Source organism: Vanessa atalanta, chromosome 3, assembly GCF_905147765.1.
Source record: "Vanessa atalanta chromosome 3, ilVanAtal1.2, whole genome shotgun sequence".
In the NCBI taxonomy this organism is placed as follows: Eukaryota; Metazoa; Arthropoda; class Insecta; order Lepidoptera; family Nymphalidae; genus Vanessa; species Vanessa atalanta.
In genome coordinates this window covers 10,860,004-10,877,724 of record NC_061873.1, presented here as the reverse complement: position 1 = coordinate 10,877,724, position 17,721 = coordinate 10,860,004, and the positions used below count along the sequence as shown (strand labels likewise).

The 17,721-nt window shown below is 32.8% G+C and overlaps 2 protein-coding genes across 2 annotated transcripts in view; one reads left to right on the top strand and one right to left on the bottom strand.

Annotated features, from left to right (window-relative positions):
* LOC125076892 (leucine-rich repeat and calponin homology domain-containing protein) overlaps positions 1 to 9,011 on the bottom strand; it is a 58,087-nt gene extending 49,076 nt beyond the window's left edge. Inside the window, exon 1 of the mRNA XM_047688620.1 lies at positions 8,820 to 9,011. Within this exon, the coding sequence (XP_047544576.1) occupies positions 8,820 to 9,009 (190 nt within the window). The 5' untranslated portion in view covers positions 9,010 to 9,011. The remainder of the gene's footprint in view (positions 1 to 8,819) is intronic.
* Positions 9,012 to 9,475: 464 nt separating this feature from the next.
* LOC125077291 (elongation factor G, mitochondrial) lies at positions 9,476 to 17,436 on the top strand. Its single transcript, XM_047689200.1, has 11 exons — positions 9,476 to 9,634; positions 9,844 to 9,990; positions 10,224 to 10,543; positions 11,993 to 12,231; positions 12,527 to 12,906; positions 13,281 to 13,519; positions 14,328 to 14,489; positions 15,128 to 15,246; positions 15,660 to 15,872; positions 16,311 to 16,512; positions 17,234 to 17,436. Exons 1-11 carry the CDS (start codon positions 9,560 to 9,562, stop codon positions 17,373 to 17,375), a joined length of 2,238 nt encoding a protein of 745 aa, XP_047545156.1. The 5' UTR covers positions 9,476 to 9,559; the 3' UTR covers positions 17,376 to 17,436.
* Positions 17,437 to 17,721: the final 285 nt, after the last annotated feature.

Below are 17,721 nucleotides of genomic sequence, written 5' to 3'. Positions count from 1 at the left end.
TAGTATAACACGTACAAATGAAAGAGCTTTAAGGTTACAAGATTCATCATCGTATGACAGCCTATTTTAATGGTCGGGGTAACATTATCAATATTCTCGGGACCATACCTGTCTATGAGGTGAATAAAAATGACGCGCCTATTGTTACAAACTGGCCTCGCCAAAAGTATGGTCGTGTGTAGACTTTGTACGCGTAACCGAATTAGCTTCACGACTTTTATCTATTCTGGTTTTCGATTAATTAAATAATGTTTACCCTTTTGTGGGTTACCTTCGGATGTAAGTTAACGAAGCGGTAAAATGGAAATATAAAGAGAGAAATTTAGATTCGCCGGCCTTAAACCCCTATTAAAAATACAGAGAGGCTGTGCACGAGAACTCAATAAAGGGTTATATTTAATTCAAGCGTTTTTCAGCTTCCCGCGAACATGGCTAACCAGGTGGAAATTATAAATAGCATTTAACATATGCTAGCCTACAAACAAGAGAATAAGTTAATCATGTCAAGGTTTTATGTCGTGGTCTCATTCTTTGGTTTAAGAGCACGAATGAAGCCATAACAAGAAAGCAGTACATCTGTTTGTAAGTTACAAGGAGCAGCAACCCGATAAGCCGCATTAGCGCCAACCACATGATATACGATACAACTTTCGTATTAACGCCATCATTTGTAAGTTGCCGTTTATTTAGAAGTCTAAACATTTTGGAATGAAAAATTTGAACTAATTTGGAGAAATATTTTTTTGAGGAAGGTATGACACATATGACCATTAGTAATTAAGGTACAAAGTTCTGTCAAGTAGTTCAGCAAATTGTAGGTAGGCGTTGTGCTAAAACAGCCTCATATCATTCAAGTTTAAGTCGAGTGCAGCCACGGCTAGTTTAACTAAAACGATGGATGCATTTATCTACGATCTGTTTACATTTCTGGGACTACGCCCACAAGCCGACCACACAAAAAACAGGTTCGGTGTACCTGCGCAGTGTCACATATTGAATGGGGAGTTTCTACTTCACTCGTTACTTTCAATGGCGCCTATAATTAAAAACTATCATTTTTAATGACTTAATCTGACGATTCAATTTTTATTATGGACGATAATTTATGGATTTTATTTGCATCGTAATGACAATTTTAAATATTACATAGAATATTTTATATCTAAATCTCGAGGTTTGTAAATAGTAACGACAGATACAGTAAGGCACTTAATCTGAAACGATATGAAGAAGGTATTATACATATAGTAGAATATATACAAACTACTACAGTAAATGCTTCAGAGCTATTTGCTTTGATGGTATCGTAAAGATATTTGATTAAGATCCAATTTATTTAGTCAATATTCTAAATATATAAATGCAAATAAGAATGAAGTATGCAAAGTGGTATCGATGGTGTGATCGTCCCCCTACATCCGGAGTTGCAACGCTCGAGCGAGCACGGCTGTGCACCTGTCGCCGTCATTGTGTCCCTTTTGTATAGAAAAGTTTCGAGATACGGCTAACGTGAATACATCTGAACAAAGTTCATGGGACTGCGTATAATTTAAATGGATACCAAACTTCAGAACTGTTCTAATTAAAACGGATATAAAATATGAAAAATAAAGGTTTATATTTTATGTGCAGTTTATTAAACAAATGAGAATCGAGATGGCCCAGTGCTCAGCCCATGAATCTTATCGGATGATCGCGAGAGATTTATAATTCATCTGTGTTATACGGCGAAGGAAACCTGCATGTATCTAATTTCAATGAAATTCTGTCACATGTGAATCCACTAACACGCATTAGAGCAGTGTGGTGGAACAAGCTCCAAAAACCTCCTCATAGGGAAATGAGGCATTAGACCAGCAGTGGGACTATATACAGAGCGTTCCTTTTATTATCAATTTACTTCTATTGTTAAAACTGGTATATGAAATTTTCCATGCTTAATATGTGTCCAAAATCTTCTCTGAAATTTTCTTTTTACACGAAAATATTTTCTCATTTTTACCTTGAATTAAACTTCCAGTATCCTTGTAATTAGGCTTAAACTACGAAGCTGAAAAATGTTTACTCCTTTTTAAAAGCACTCTGTTCACCTTGTGGCTTATGCTGCATTACAAAATTGTTTCAGTGCTTGAAATATTCTTTGTTTTATTAAAAAAGAACGAAAAGTTTTTATTTGAATTTTGTTTAGTCACTAATTTAATTAAACATCAACTCAAGTTAATGTGCGTTTCGTAACAATTGCACCGAAACAAAGTGGGGCAGTTAAAATAGACAAAATAGAAATGAACAAAAAAAAAAACATTTTAAAGTTAAACCTTGCGTGTTTGTATTTCCATTACTTTCATATTAAAAATACTGATTAGAATTTGACGCAAACTGTATTGTAATAAAATAAATAAAAGGAAAACTGTAACAATAATTGAAAGTGTATCGATAATACCTACATATCGAATGGATTGTTTGCCATGGAGCCGAACGAGCAAACTATCAAACAACTTCAGCCTGCTGAGATTTTCTTAACAAGAAACTTTTAATTGGTCCCACCTGGTATTTAGAACTAGGACCTCGAGACGCTTGCTTGTTTGACAAAGAATTAGCGAACCTCAAAACGTGGAGATACGGCTAAACCACGGAACCGAATTTAATGGAATTTTGTATAAAGTAAAGTTGAACTTCTAGGAGTGAAATTTTTTTTCTTATATTGTTTTATTATTCCTTTCTAAACCTTCATAGGTACTTTACTGCACTTAAGGTTTAGTGGTAGAAACCTAACAATGCTACCACGATGAGTGCCGAAACGAAGAGATGTGCCAATGACGGACAACTCCTATACCCCTATCTTCTTCATCTTTTACAATATATATTTTGTGTTGTGCAATAAAGTGTTAAAAATAAATAGTTTCATTCCAAGAACCGTTGACAATGACTTACAATCGGAATAATAAACTTCCAAGAGGCGCTTATAAGATTGATACGTAATCCATATCAGTATATGTACCTATATAAAATGAATGTGTCTTTGTTTGTCCCGTATTATTCCTATACCGTTCATCCGATTGCGATAAACTTTGACGAGTTATCGCATACGCCTGCGAAGGTTTCCGTCTTACGTCTTACAATACGCGAACAGGCGAACACTTTCAACGAATTGAAATCACGCGAGCGTAGTCACGGTCAACGACTGATGTATATCAAATCGCTTTTTCATAACATATGAAAATGAGTTAGAGTTCCTACAGATACAATACAAAACCGTAACACAAAATACCTTTTAAAGGCACGTTTTCTCTTTTTATGTGAATTAGATTATTGACTGGTTACGATGTTGTCTTACGAGTTCTAACAAAATTGGAAATCTTTTAAAGCACCGATAGAAATTCGAGAAATCAAGTCGTTGAAAGTGCAACAATTCATTGATTCAAGTAGTAGTCTTAGTTAAATGATGAATGACCATTTATTTAACTGTTGGACATCGATAGTTTTTACTGCTGGGTTCAGAGTGAAAGACGAGCATTTTATGAGTAGAAATGGCTGACACATTGGCGGTGTTACGATTGGCTTTTAGTTCTTCCAGTACCAGTGTAAGCCCGAAAGTATTTATTGAGCATCAGGTGGCCAATGTAAGATAAAATTACAAAACGTTTGCCTTAAATTAGACTTCGGTATGTGCAATGTGATCTACACTAATAATACTACAAATGCGAAAGTAAATCTGAACCGAAATTGATGATGATTTCATATTGAGCAAGCTCGAACTCCAAAGAAGACCATAGCTTACATGCTGCTGTACGGGCGACAATTAGAAGTTATATAATTTAAAACGAAAGCCATGGGTTTAAATCAGAAGATTTCAAATGCTAAGTTTAGATTCAGATACTAACACATATTTACATATATCACATAAAAATAAACATCGTCAACATTGTCAGCAATCCGCTTTTAAATAGATTGGTGATTAATTTATTGTGCATTGTGCGAGAATCTGACGAATTGTTATCTAATCTTTTCTTTTACTTAACATTGTCATCGATTTTAAATATATTTTTTAAATTCGACGTTCATTCAACATAATACAAATTTTGACCGGTTTTATGAGCAAACAGAAGAGTATAAACAAACGAATATGTCGCGTGAGGATAAATTGAGTTAATGTTATCGTGGTTTTTCATGTGATTAGATATATCACGCAATCATCAACGATGTTTGAGAATATAGAAATCGTAATATCATTACTTTCGCCTCATTTCACGGCAATTTATTTTCTAGTTGTCCGTATGTGTTATTGTACGTTTCTACTGAAGTAAACAGAACTAAAGTTTGCATTATATGTGGTTGCAACCGTTTGCAATTTCTTATTATTATATTGCGAGAATTTTACAATCATTGTCATATCGCTTTATACTATCAAAAAGGAAATTTAATCTCTTTTTAATATTAGACTTACCTAATTATTTATTTACAAAACAATTGTGTTATTAATAAAAATGATAATTAAAACTACAAATTAAAAATCTAGTTTAATTTATTATCTTAAAAATTTCACACAATTTACCCATATAATAAAGTATATTTAGTCTGAAAAATAACTAACTACACATAAGCGGTATCCATTATATTTTTTTAGTTATTGTTTAAAATATTTAAATAAATAAAACTAATTTTATTATAGTTCTCATTTTAGCATTAATTAACGGCATAATTAACGTTTCTGAGAGTAAAGAATTATTTTACATTTATTCTATGATTATTTAAGACCTTTAAATAGTTGGCTACGTATTGCTTCCGCAAACTGTAATTTTGATTAATCGAATATGACAATTCGTGTTCCATTTTTTTTTTAAATTAATTAATAGAAGCGAAGGATATTAATTAAGATGATAATTTGTTAGATACATAATCTATGAGGTATTTTATTGGTTTTTATTTTATACAGAACTAGCTATGCGTCCCGGCTTCGCATATTTACGTATTTACTTACGTACGTAAGGGTCTACATATAATGTATATATCGTAATATATATAACTATTGTTTTACATGGGCATGCCATAAAAGCTCTTGGTCGACATGACGGACGAACGGCGGCGCAGATACTTTATTTTATATGTATTAAATATATTTTATTGATAAAATAGTCAAAGCAAGGACAAGTATTACATCAATACCTATATCCAACAGTTGACGAAATTTTTATTTTTTTTCGTAACACCCCTAATTGCTACCAACACTACTGAATAATTAGTTTTTGCCTATTGAAGAACCCTTACTGATATATCGAATGCTGTCAATAGTGTTGCCTAAATCCGTATTATTATTGGAGATAACTTTATATTTACATTAACGAATACAAGAATAGATCATAAGTCAAATAACAAAAAACAACCCAATGTTTGTTAACTTAGGCATAAATGTAAACAACTAGGACCAAGAAAAACAAAATCCACTTATAACGATCGTAGCTCATAACTAAACTCGGAAAAGTAGCATTTCAACAATTCCGATATGTTGACGTGGATGTGTGTGGGTGTGTTAGTTTAGTATGCCCTACGAGACTGTTCCCACTTCTCGGGTGTCGGATCTGTCAGAGTATCGTTTGCTACTGGTAGAATATTTTATACCAAGAACAAAATCTTTTATGTTTTAATTGGTATACCGAAGATCTACATTAGAAACAAAATGTTATCAGCGACAAACTCAAATAGTCATATGTTGAGTCCGACTTCAATCGTATCCCATATCTTACTTTTTTTCTCACTGAAAAAAACGCATTACGTGGGTCCTCCACATGAAGTGGAGGATTATGTGGGACTCGCCGGTGCCCAAGACACCTAACGCCCTAGTACACCCGACTTCCCACTAAAAAACCAGTGATATCTTTTGTAACAAAGCTTTTCTTCTTTCGCATATCACGCATATCATGCATAGCGCTACACGATGATCGCATATCTTGCTTTTCTGAACAGGAGACGTGATGACGATAACCGATAAAAAGACGTACCTCCCCGGGAAATGGGAACGGGCCATTACTGTAGAAATAGATTCGAAACGAACTCATTAGGATTCTATTTTAATTCATTACTTCCACTTCGGTCTGTCGATATTAGCTTTTATTCATGTTAACAAGTCCTTAGCAAAGAGATAGGAAATCGGAACACACTCGATGGATAACATTTTATTATATTAAAAATATAAGTTGTATATCTCATTTAATTTAATGTTTAAGGAATATGTCTAATTCGTAAAAGGTGACATAAAATCTATGGAACCATCTAGACTCCCAACTGCAAAATAATGCGAAGTCTTTAGAGCCAATGAAAATAGTAAGTAACATACTACAACTCGGCAAACTCTCTCCTTTTTTCATAAAATAAGTTCATTCTCGTAAACAAAATTTAAATTTGGTAGTTGTGAAGTATTTGCCGAAAACGGTTCCATAAAGTTTATTAATCGTTTTAGTATTTCTCTTTTTTTTTCTAAACCCGAGGATGCAATCATTCAATTCAACTTTTTATAAATATTTTAGTTCACAATTAGGTAAAAAGTTCAACTAAATTCTAAATTCAAAAATTCTTTACAGAGAATCACAAAAGCGTTGCCAAGAAACATTTCACGACAGCTGCTGTAAATGAAAACATTTATAGAATCTCGCCTTTATAGCTCCGCCATAATAGTAAAATATACCGAATATAGCCACGGAACCGAATTTTATTATGCTCAAATTTGGAACAATCGTTTAAGATACACATAAAACTAAATTAAAAATTGTGTAAGACAGTTATTGCAGGCACAATTTCCGAAATGTAAATATAATACGGCGCGTCTTCATGACCCGAGAGTTTGCAAATTATCAGCTGCTGCATCTTATCACGACAGTCAGAAGAAAAAAAGTCGAGATTACAAGGAATAAGTTGTAAATGAGGAATATGACGAAATGGACAGACCATCGCAGAGCAAAAAGGTTTAGACTGAGGTGATAGTCTAAACCTATTTGCTCTGGCGATAGAGAGGTTCAAAAAACGAATGGCAGACTTTCAGTAGAAAAGGAACACCAGAAGCAAAATTGTTTACCTTTAAACATTTTATTTTAAATGCTAATTGTTCCTGTACTACTTCTATAAAAAAAGTAAGCATAGTAATATATTATTATAGATACATGACACTAATAAGGTAAAATTGGTTTGTTTGTATGTACAGGGTAATCACTGAAAATAATTATCCAATTAATAAAAATACACTAGAAGAAAACTACACTACTCTTGAGTGCTATATATATGGTACATATACCAAAATAACATTTTTTTCAACTTTTGTTTTCTGTCTGTTTGTTGTGGCTAATCTCTGGAACAGCTGGACCGATTTTGATGGGACTTTCACTCATATAATAAGGAGTAACTTAGGCCACAATAACTATTGTTAAATGAAACACCACAAAGTCACGGGCACAGCTGTATATAGTTATTAGTATATTTTAACTGTTTACTTCAATATCACCACATTATACCATAAATAATATAATGACATATTTCATGAAACCCAACACAATATATAAAGTTCACATTCATAAATGGCTCCCAACCATTAGCATTGCCATGGCACTCCCAAATTAATTAGGTTATCAGTTAATGCAATATTTTTCAATAAACACACCTACTCGGCCCTATTTATCTTTGTTTATTAGAGCTCTTTATTGAATACAGATCTCAACCTACTTACTTGTTGATATTCATATCACATTTGGATTATATGTATTTATAAAAGATTATCATATGGAAAAAGAAATTTCATGTCATTCAACATACAATATTTAATTACAATTAATAATCTATACAAAATAATTAAAAAAAAAATATTGATCATTTTATATAATAAATAAAAGATATAAATAAAAGAAATAGTAACATACATAACATTTTTGATGTAAAATTGAAACCATTTAAATCTCAAGATAGACAATTTTCATGTCTTACCAGTTTATCAGCATTTTTATCAAATTGGCATTACGAAGAAAGTGCTATCTTTTATGTTGACTGTTTTTTTATAAAACTCTAATTGTGGCATATAAAGTATACACTTTCAGCAAATAATACAATATTAAAACTCAATAAACATTCCCAATTTATATTTGCAAAATAAATTTCACTTATTTACACAATGTTTGTGTATATTTTTCATCATCTCAATAATAAGTTTCCCTAACTTAATTCCAATAAGATAAAAACTCAAAAATGCATGACACTTGTAGTGTCTACGTTTTCCCTACCTAAAGGTGTGTTATAAAAGACTCTTTTTAGGGCAGGCTTTAATTTATATGAGGGGGAACCTTTTCGTGCTTTTCATGCATGGGATACAAGTGTTAAGGGTCAGAATTAAGTAATAAAGAGTTGTTTCATTATGAAGATAAAATAATTAATGATGAATAAACAGCAGTATAATATTTAGATTTTTGTTATTATTTATGTTTCATAATTTTATATAAAGCGGTGTATAATTATAAAGTTTAAATTTCAGTTGTATTATTAGTGGAGCAGTGTAAATAAATAGTATAAATCTTATTACGATTTATTTCTTATTGTAGAATCGAAATGAAAAAGTACCGTCAAAAGTGTAATTATTATTCACGTACGAAAAAGTTTTTTGTACTTATCTACTTCGATCGATCTGACCACGCCGGCGAGCGAGACGCAGTGCCGGTAAATAAACAAAAATAACACCTCCAACACTCTGACACAGTTACGGGATGACATAAAATACATATAAAACAAAATATTGAACACATATCGCATACAAATGCAGCATGATTTATTTATAAATTCCAACTTACCAGCAACAACTGTATCACTCAAGTCATATTTCACTGGTTTCGGGAAATCTCTTAACTTACGTCCGCTTAATTTTAATTCACCACTCAAATACGCATCTTCTAAAATTCTTTCTAAAGATTTTGTTAACTGACTATGAATATTACTATGACCATTCATATTTACACTCACATTTGGCCCTAACACGGCCATATTCTTTTTAAACTGAAACTAAACTGACAAATTTTAGTCGTGAAGTTGTCGATACTTCAATCCACCTTTAGCCAACATACCGTAAATAATGTGACTTCATAGTGGATCTATATTATGTTGTCTATAGCTATTAGCAAGCACAAATAGGTGCCATTACAATCGAGAAAAACATAAAAATTAAGTAGATTTTATGATAACTGTAAAAGCTTTCATAAGTTAATTTTACTTAAAGACACCAAAAAACGTGTTAATAAGTAAAAAATAAGAATTCAATAGTGGTTTAATATTCATATACTTATTTGTAGACATATATTACAAAACTGACTGATATTGATTTAGCATGTGAGAATATTTTTAAGCTCTTTTGTACATTAACGCACTTTATACTTAGTAGATATTATATTTATCAATAACTTAAAATAGTAGTGTTCATAGACTACAAATAATGAGACAAGGTACTAAAGGAGTGAAACTGACAATGACACTTCAATAACCTATAAGTTTAGGAAATTTAGTTTTTATGTTTTAATTAAAGAAAAATATTTATATCATGACGTTACTAAATTTATTCCGAATAGGTTCATTATCTAGAATTGCTAAAAAGTCAACTACACTACAAATTCAGGTAAGTAAAATTTATATCTTCATAAAATAGTTTTTACATATATCGCATAATTTACGTAATTGATTCGCCGGGGGAATATTTCTATTACTTGTATGAGATAAATGAAAAATAGTAGAATTTAAAAAATATATTATAGCTTAAATTAAATCACTTTCGTAGTTCAAGAGCCTTGCCAAATGATATGTGAAATAACCAAGACATTTTTCTAGAATTTTTCTTCCTACGTTAAATATGCCGAACACAAGCAACTGGAAAAAATTAGAAACATCGGTATATCTGCTCACATTGACTCGGGCAAGACCACACTTACAGAAAGAGTTTTATTCTATACAGGCCGGATAGATCAAATGCATGAGGTTAGTATTACGTTTCAATTATGTACATATAATATTGTTAATAGTCGTTAGTAATTGTATTGTTTTTCTACATACTTTAAAGTTAAAATAATTGGGTAATTGCTGTTGTTAATAACTATTACACAATGTTTATTGTAATGGTTATTTAATTCTGAAATATAATGTATGTAAAAATAAATGATGAAAAAATAATTCATTCTAAAATATGAAATAATAATTTATTTTATTTCCAGGTTAAAGGTAAAGATAATGTTGGTGCTGTTATGGATTCCATGGAGTTAGAAAGACAGAGAGGAATTACAATACAATCTGCAGCTACATATACAATATGGAAGGATCATAATATCAACATTATCGATACACCTGGTCACGTTGACTTTACAGTAGAAGTAGAGAGAGCGTTAAGAGTGTTAGATGGAGCTGTGTTAGTACTTTGTGCTGTCGGTGGTGTCCAGAGTCAAACATTAACAGTAAACAGGCAAATGAAGCGTTATAGCGTTCCATGTTTAGCTTTTATAAACAAATTGGATAGGCTAGGTGCAAATCCTGAAAGGTAATTATGAGTAAACTATTATGTATTTATTATTACGCTAGTGTGCTAACATAGATTGGTTATGATGGCATGTGTATCATGTAGCAATACTTTGTACTATTGTAGTTAAATATCTAAGTTTAGCTATTATTTCCGAAACTTTTGTATCTTGAAACATGTAGAAATTATTAGATTAAAAACAATTTTAGGATGTCCTGTACTTCAGCAAGTTTCGGCATACACCACCTGCAATTCCCTATTGATCTTTGTTCTCTGCAACTCTTGTCCAGTATGGTCCTAGATTCCTACTCTAGAGTTCTTACTCTTGGGTACCATAGTGTTACTTTTTTGCTCCATTTGGTTATCTTACATTGAAATATGTATCTGTAACTTTGGTTTTTCATCCTATCGTCAAGTTTCTAATTTTGTCTTTTAGTTTAATTCTCAGCATGCTTCTTTACATTGCCCTTTGACATTTTGATAGTTTATCTCTATGGTTGTTATTGGTTTTGCTTTGTTCCCGTTCTTTTCAACCCTACTTCCACCCTAAATTTAACAACTATAGTTTATACCGTGAGTTCTAGTTTCCTGGGATCTTCTAATATTATGGTATCTTTTGCAAATCTCATATAGTTGTTGTTATTGTTTTTGCACATCTCATATAGTTGTAGTGGGTTATTGTTGATATTACCTTTCTACAATATAGAGACCATATTCTTATGTAGATATGCTCCTTACAGCATTGGGGATAACAAGTCTCATTGTCTGATACCTCGCGGTATTGGAAAAGGATACATTTTTAAATTTACTCAGCTTTTGCTTTTGTTTCTTTCTTTTTTTCTTTTGTTTTATAATTTTTATATAGGTATTTTGCACTCCTTGTTCTGTTAGTCTAGACCAGAACTGTGGTTCAGACTGTTGAGTGCTTTGTAATAGTCAATGAAGAGAAAATGCTTCTGATACCATTTGTATTTTTAAAATTTTCTTTTGACATCCATCAATACAGTATATGACATTTTTGATTCAATGGTACTATAGTTCTTTCCGAATCTTGCTTGCTCTATTGGTTGTTATTAAGATTTAGAAGAGGAAAATATTTTAATAATGACAGTAACTCTGTGACATAATCTAATGTATTTAGACTAATATGTAGCATGTACACATACAGTCTGTAAATTTCCCACTGCTGAGCTAAGGCCTCCTCTCCCTTTGAGGAGCAGGTTAGGAACATAATAGCTTAAATTAATATGTGTGCTAGTAAAAATATTATTCAATGTTTTCCTATTCTAAATTAACAAAATGCCTTATCTTATTTACATTATTTTAGATTTCTACTAATTTTATTGCATCAATTGTTAGTTGTTTATTTGTTTTTACTTCTGCTTATTGTATGGCCTATAGAATATGTGTATGTCATTGATATATCACTATTCTATAATTTTTACACTTACACAATATTTTTTATTACAGGGTTTTGAAACAGATGCGTTCCAAAATGCATCATAATGCTGCATTCATCCAGTTACCAATAGGTTTAGAGAAAGAATGCCAAGGAATATTAGATCTTGTTGAAGAGAAGGCTATGTACTTTGAAGGAGATTATGGTGAAAATGTTCGGTTAGATGAAATTCCTCAAGACCGAAGAGCCGAAGTGAAGGAAAAGAGACATGAACTTATTGAACATTTGTCAAATGTTGATGAAAACTTAGGTAAGAATCATTAGCCAATGATTTGACACATTTGTTTTATTTCTAAACGATCACAAAAAATCTGTATGATTTAATTATTCTTATTAACTGATACACTTAGAAATTTTGCCTGTTCAAATCAGATATATAGTAATGAAATCTATTATTATATAACTTTATCATAATGTTGAATTTTTATACATCCATTGAAATTCTACTGTATATTTAAAATGGATGGATGAAATGAATAAGAGTTAAATAATAAACAGCAATAAAAAAAAATAGTATTCTATAATTTAAATGTAATTGTTTTAAGGTGAATTATTCTTAGAAGAAAAGACACCAACCATCGATCAATTGAAACAGGCCATAAGACGTGTAACATTAAAGCGAACATTTACACCAGTTTTGGTAGGCACTGCATTAAAAAACAAAGGTGTACAACCTTTACTGGATGCGGTATTAGATTATCTGCCACATCCTGGAGAAGTTGAAAACACAGCCCTTATTGATGAGAAAAAGGGCGCAGAAGGTCAAACCATTGTATTAGATCCTGCTAGAGATGGTTCAAAACCGTTTGTAGGTTTAGCGTTTAAGTTGGAAGTTAATAAGTTTGGTCAACTTACATATCTGAGATGTTATCAAGGATTGTTGAAGAGAGGAGATAATATCTTCAATGCTAGAACGGGTAAAAAGGTAAGATTGTTTTAATTAATTTTTATTTACAATAGAAAGGCAGTCATACAAATTTATTTTAGTTTAAAGTCAAGTATCATATCCGTCGCATTATCTGTTGATATTACCGTAATTATGAATGTTTGAGTGTGGGATGTTAATAAGCTTGAGGATGTGTATATTTTTTAACCACTATTTGGGAATATAGAAATTTTAAGTAAAACCGTTTGGTGGTAAAAACTGTATGGAAATGTTTAAAAAATATTCAATTATAATATCATGCAATGAGTGAATCATTTTAAATATTTGAATAGACTTAATTTAAAACAAAATTCTGCTAAGAAATATTAGGGGATGAAATGGATGCAATGTATATTTTGTTTTTTTTTTTTCAGGTTAAGATATCCCGTCTGGTGCGTATGCACTCAAACAATATGGAAGAAGTAAACGAAGTTCTCTCCGGTGATATCTTCGCGTTATTCGGTGTAGATTGCGCGTCAGGAGACACTTTTGTCAACGATGGCAAACTGCAATTAGCAATGGAGTCGATACATGTACCAGATCCCGTGGTATCGATGTCCATCAAGCCCAAGAACAATAAGGATAGAGATAACTTCTCGAAGGCTGTTGCAAGGTATAGTTCTATGGAAAATTATTTGAATAAAAAAATTGCGACTTTATGTGTAAGTAGAGGTAATGCTATAAAGAATATGTATTTTGAATATTCGGTTTTTCACTTTATAAAGTTCATACAAAGTTACAGCTCCTTTGAAATTTTATCATTGAAGTTTCCAAAAAATCTTGTCTTAGTGAACGTTTGCGTCGCGAAAGGAGTAACTATCCTAAATTTCAAGTCAATTGGAGATGAGTCAGTCTGTTATATTTCTCAGTATTACAGTAGCCAGCAGTCGAAGGCACTCGTGTATTGTCGAAGATTAAAAAAAAATACGAATTTATTTTGTCCCGATTGGTTAATGTTTGGATATTTTTTCTCTGCAAAATACAATATATATACATATACATATATGTATGGGTTAATAAGATTTAATACACAGGTTAGATAATGATAAAAGTTTAATAACTACAAATGACACTTGATATCTTCTACAGCTCAATCTACCCGTCCATCGTTCCGTTTCTAGTTTTAATGCTATCTTTAAAATACCCACCAAACCATTCGTTCCGCATCACAAAAATGCACCACCAACCTAAGGAGCTAAGATGTTATCTCCCTTGTGTCTGTAGCTACATCGGCTCACTTACTCTTCAAACCGGAACACAACGATATTAAGTATAGCTGTTTGTTGGTTGAATATCTGATGATGGTTGGTTGCACATTCCCTTTGTGCCTTGCACAACGCTCTACCACGAAGGATTACCTCTGTCTAACCAAAAGCAATAATTGTTACAAATATGTATGGTACGTTACTCTATCAATTCAGATTCACGAAAGAGGATCCAACATTCCATTTCCGCTACGACAGCGACAACAAAGAGACAGTTGTATCCGGCATGGGAGAACTGCATTTGGAGATATACGCTCAACGTATGGAGAGAGAATACAATTGTCCTGTTGACCTGGGCAAACCAAAGGTTGCATTCAGGTAAGGTCATATATTATACATTTTTATTAAATACGTACATGGAAAAATGAGCCACCTGAGGCTGAATGATCACCAGCACAGGGTTTGGCTCTGTGAGATTTTTTAAACACGCATCGCCAATGCACCAATAGCCTTGGGAGCCGAAGCCAAGTGTTAAGTCCCTCACTCGCCCTTTATACAAAATATACTAAGTATTACTGATTGGATATTATATCCACTGAAACATACATTTAAACCGAAATTGCTAAAACTGTATAGCACTTTGGCAGCAGTATATGTGGCGAACTGGTGAACCCGCGCAGCTTGGTGCACCAAGTTACCTACTACCTACCTACCACTTAGTGAAATTTAAGTATTTAGTTCTCTGTTTGATCGCGCTAATCGCAAAATCCACTTGACCGATCTGAAAAAATACGATAGTCTATTTATTAAGAAAGGTTATAATAATAAAACGAACGCACTGATCAACCCTCACGACTGGATCTATGTCTGGCGATCGTTGTACGTTATTTATTTTATATTAACATGACTTTTGAAAGTGTGATGAATGCGTAAGTGTGATGAAACAAAATTTCAAGGTCAAATTAGCGTTCCTATATGTAACGTTTTTTGTGCCAACGACGTGTCTGCCTGTGCAGGGAGACGCTGATGTCGGCGTGCTCGTTCGACTACCTGCACAAGAAGCAGTCGGGCGGCGCGGGGCAGTACGCGCGCGTCGTGGGCGTGCTCGAGCCGCTGCCGCCGCACCAGAACACCGGTCTGAACCTCTCTTGTGGTATAGGGGGCTGTCGGCGTCACCACCGCCCGTAGACATTGGGGCTAAGGTGTCGTCTTAACTCTATAGCTATACTGGCTCAATAATATACTACCGTCTTCTGTATTTAAATTCTAGTATAATCACGCCCATCCAGCTGCTAAATATTTAATTCTCATAAATATTGTCAGTCTCTGTTAGTGTTTTTTACGACTGCTTGAAATATTTAATATGATTAAAAATGACAGTTATTTACGGCTATAATTAGTATAATTTTACTTTTAAGGAAGGATTTCTTTACGATGACCTTCAAAGTCTACTTGACCGAATATGAACAAGGGATTTGCCTTTTTAGGCGTCTGATGTATCCCATCCACGTTCTTAGTTATATCTAATAAAACTACTTTCTTTTTCAGTTTTGGAATTCGTCGATGAGACGATAGGAACAAACGTCCCCAAACAGTTTATACCGGGTGTGGAGCGAGGTTTCATAGACACGTGCCAGAAAGGTTATCTGTCTGGACACAAAATATCCGGCGTCAAGTTCCGGTTACAAGATGGCGCTCATCACATCGTTGATTCTAGTGAATTGGCCTTCTTTTTGGCTGCCAAGGGTGCTGTCAAAGAAGGTGCGTTTGCTCCCCTTTAGTTACTAATCCTATCCTTTAATTAATTAATACTATATTTATATAATCTTTAATTATAATAAGATAAGTGAAATTTGGGAAGAAAACAGAAATTAAAAAAAAAAATTTATTTACCTGTATTAAATATTCTATATACGCATATGCATTCTTTTGTTTGCATGAAACATTTTTTTAAATTTAGTAACGATAATTTTTATATTAATTTCTTTGGTAGAATTTTAATATAAAATAAACGAAATGCTATATAAAAACAAATACTACTTTTCATAAAGAGATTATTACTAACCAACTTTTTGTTAAAATAGTTAATTTTTACAATTGAAATCTACGTGAGCGTAGCCGAGCGCAAAAGCTTGTTCCATCATAATTCTACTGCCGCATAAGAAACAACGAGATGATGAATGCACCGATGGCCGGCAGTGTTCGACGACGGCGCGTGGCAGATCCTGGAGCCGATCATGTACGTGGAGGTGACGATGCCGGACGAGTTCCACGGCACCGTCATCGGGCAGCTCAACAAGCGCGGCGGGATCGTCACGGGCACGGAGGGCGCGGAGGGCTGGACCACCATCTGCGCCGAGGTGCCGCTCAACAACATGTTCGGATACGCGGGCGAGCTCAGGTCTTCTATTTAACTATATTAAATTCGAATGCTTTTCATCTATATAGTCTAACTTTAAAGCGGCTTCTAGTATTATTACTTCTATGTATAAAAATATTAATTTTTTAAACTTTTTCAAGGCACGCTGCATCTTCTAGTAAAAGTTTTGTTTATATTTAGTTTAGTACTTTTGTCAGTTTTTTTTTTTTTTTTTAATATTATTTATTTTGAAAGTATTATTTGAATCAATAGTTATTAAAATTCTACTCTACTCATTCAAATAATTGTGTAACATTAAACAGCATATGCTTATTTTTTTATATTAACGTCAAACTATAGGAATTCTGAGGTAATGTTAGTTTTATTTACCAAGATGAACCAATAAGACTCTGGGAAATTTATTACTAACAAATACATTTATATGACGTGTATGAATCAAGAAATATAGGGCTCGGTCCATATTTATGATAATGATTGTGATAATCCCTCTGACGGATTCCGACCATTGGTACTATCTAGAATAAGCAATTAGCAAGTTACATTATATGGCCAATGTGTGTGCAAACATAAGTGTACACTACCCTCTATAGAATGTCAATAAAAAAAAATCTAGTACAAAATTTAAATAATTTGCATATCCAGACTCATACATAAACTATCAATTTTAGATAGGTCTAGTTTATAAATAAAGGTGAAAGTAAAACGATGCAATCTAAAGTAACGTACAAATATTTTTCTCCAGGTCAATGACCCAGGGTAAAGGCGAGTTCAGCATGGAGTACAGTCGATACTCGCCCTGCCTTCCCGACGTGCAAGAACAGTTGATACGTAAATACCAAGAAGAAATGGGCATCCTGCCCGACCAGAAGAAGAAAAAGAACTAACCGCCTAGACAATTATTAGAATTATAATTTATTATTTAAGGTCGAATATTTAATTATACGAAATCATTAAAATTTTTGTTTATTTTTTTTTTAACCTTCGCCCCGAAAAATAAGACCGATGGATACATATAAAAACATTACCTTTATTTTTTATAGTAGACTACTTAGATGTGTCAAATCAAATCAAAGCTTTTAAGTTTTCAAGTAGGTTCTTAACTGCTCATTTAAATCATCGCTTACATGATAAATTTAAAGTTACTTCCATTAAGGAATGTAGATTCTATCGAGAAGAACCGATAAGAAACTCCGTAAAATTAAAATCAAATCCGTCAAGTATAATTCGTTA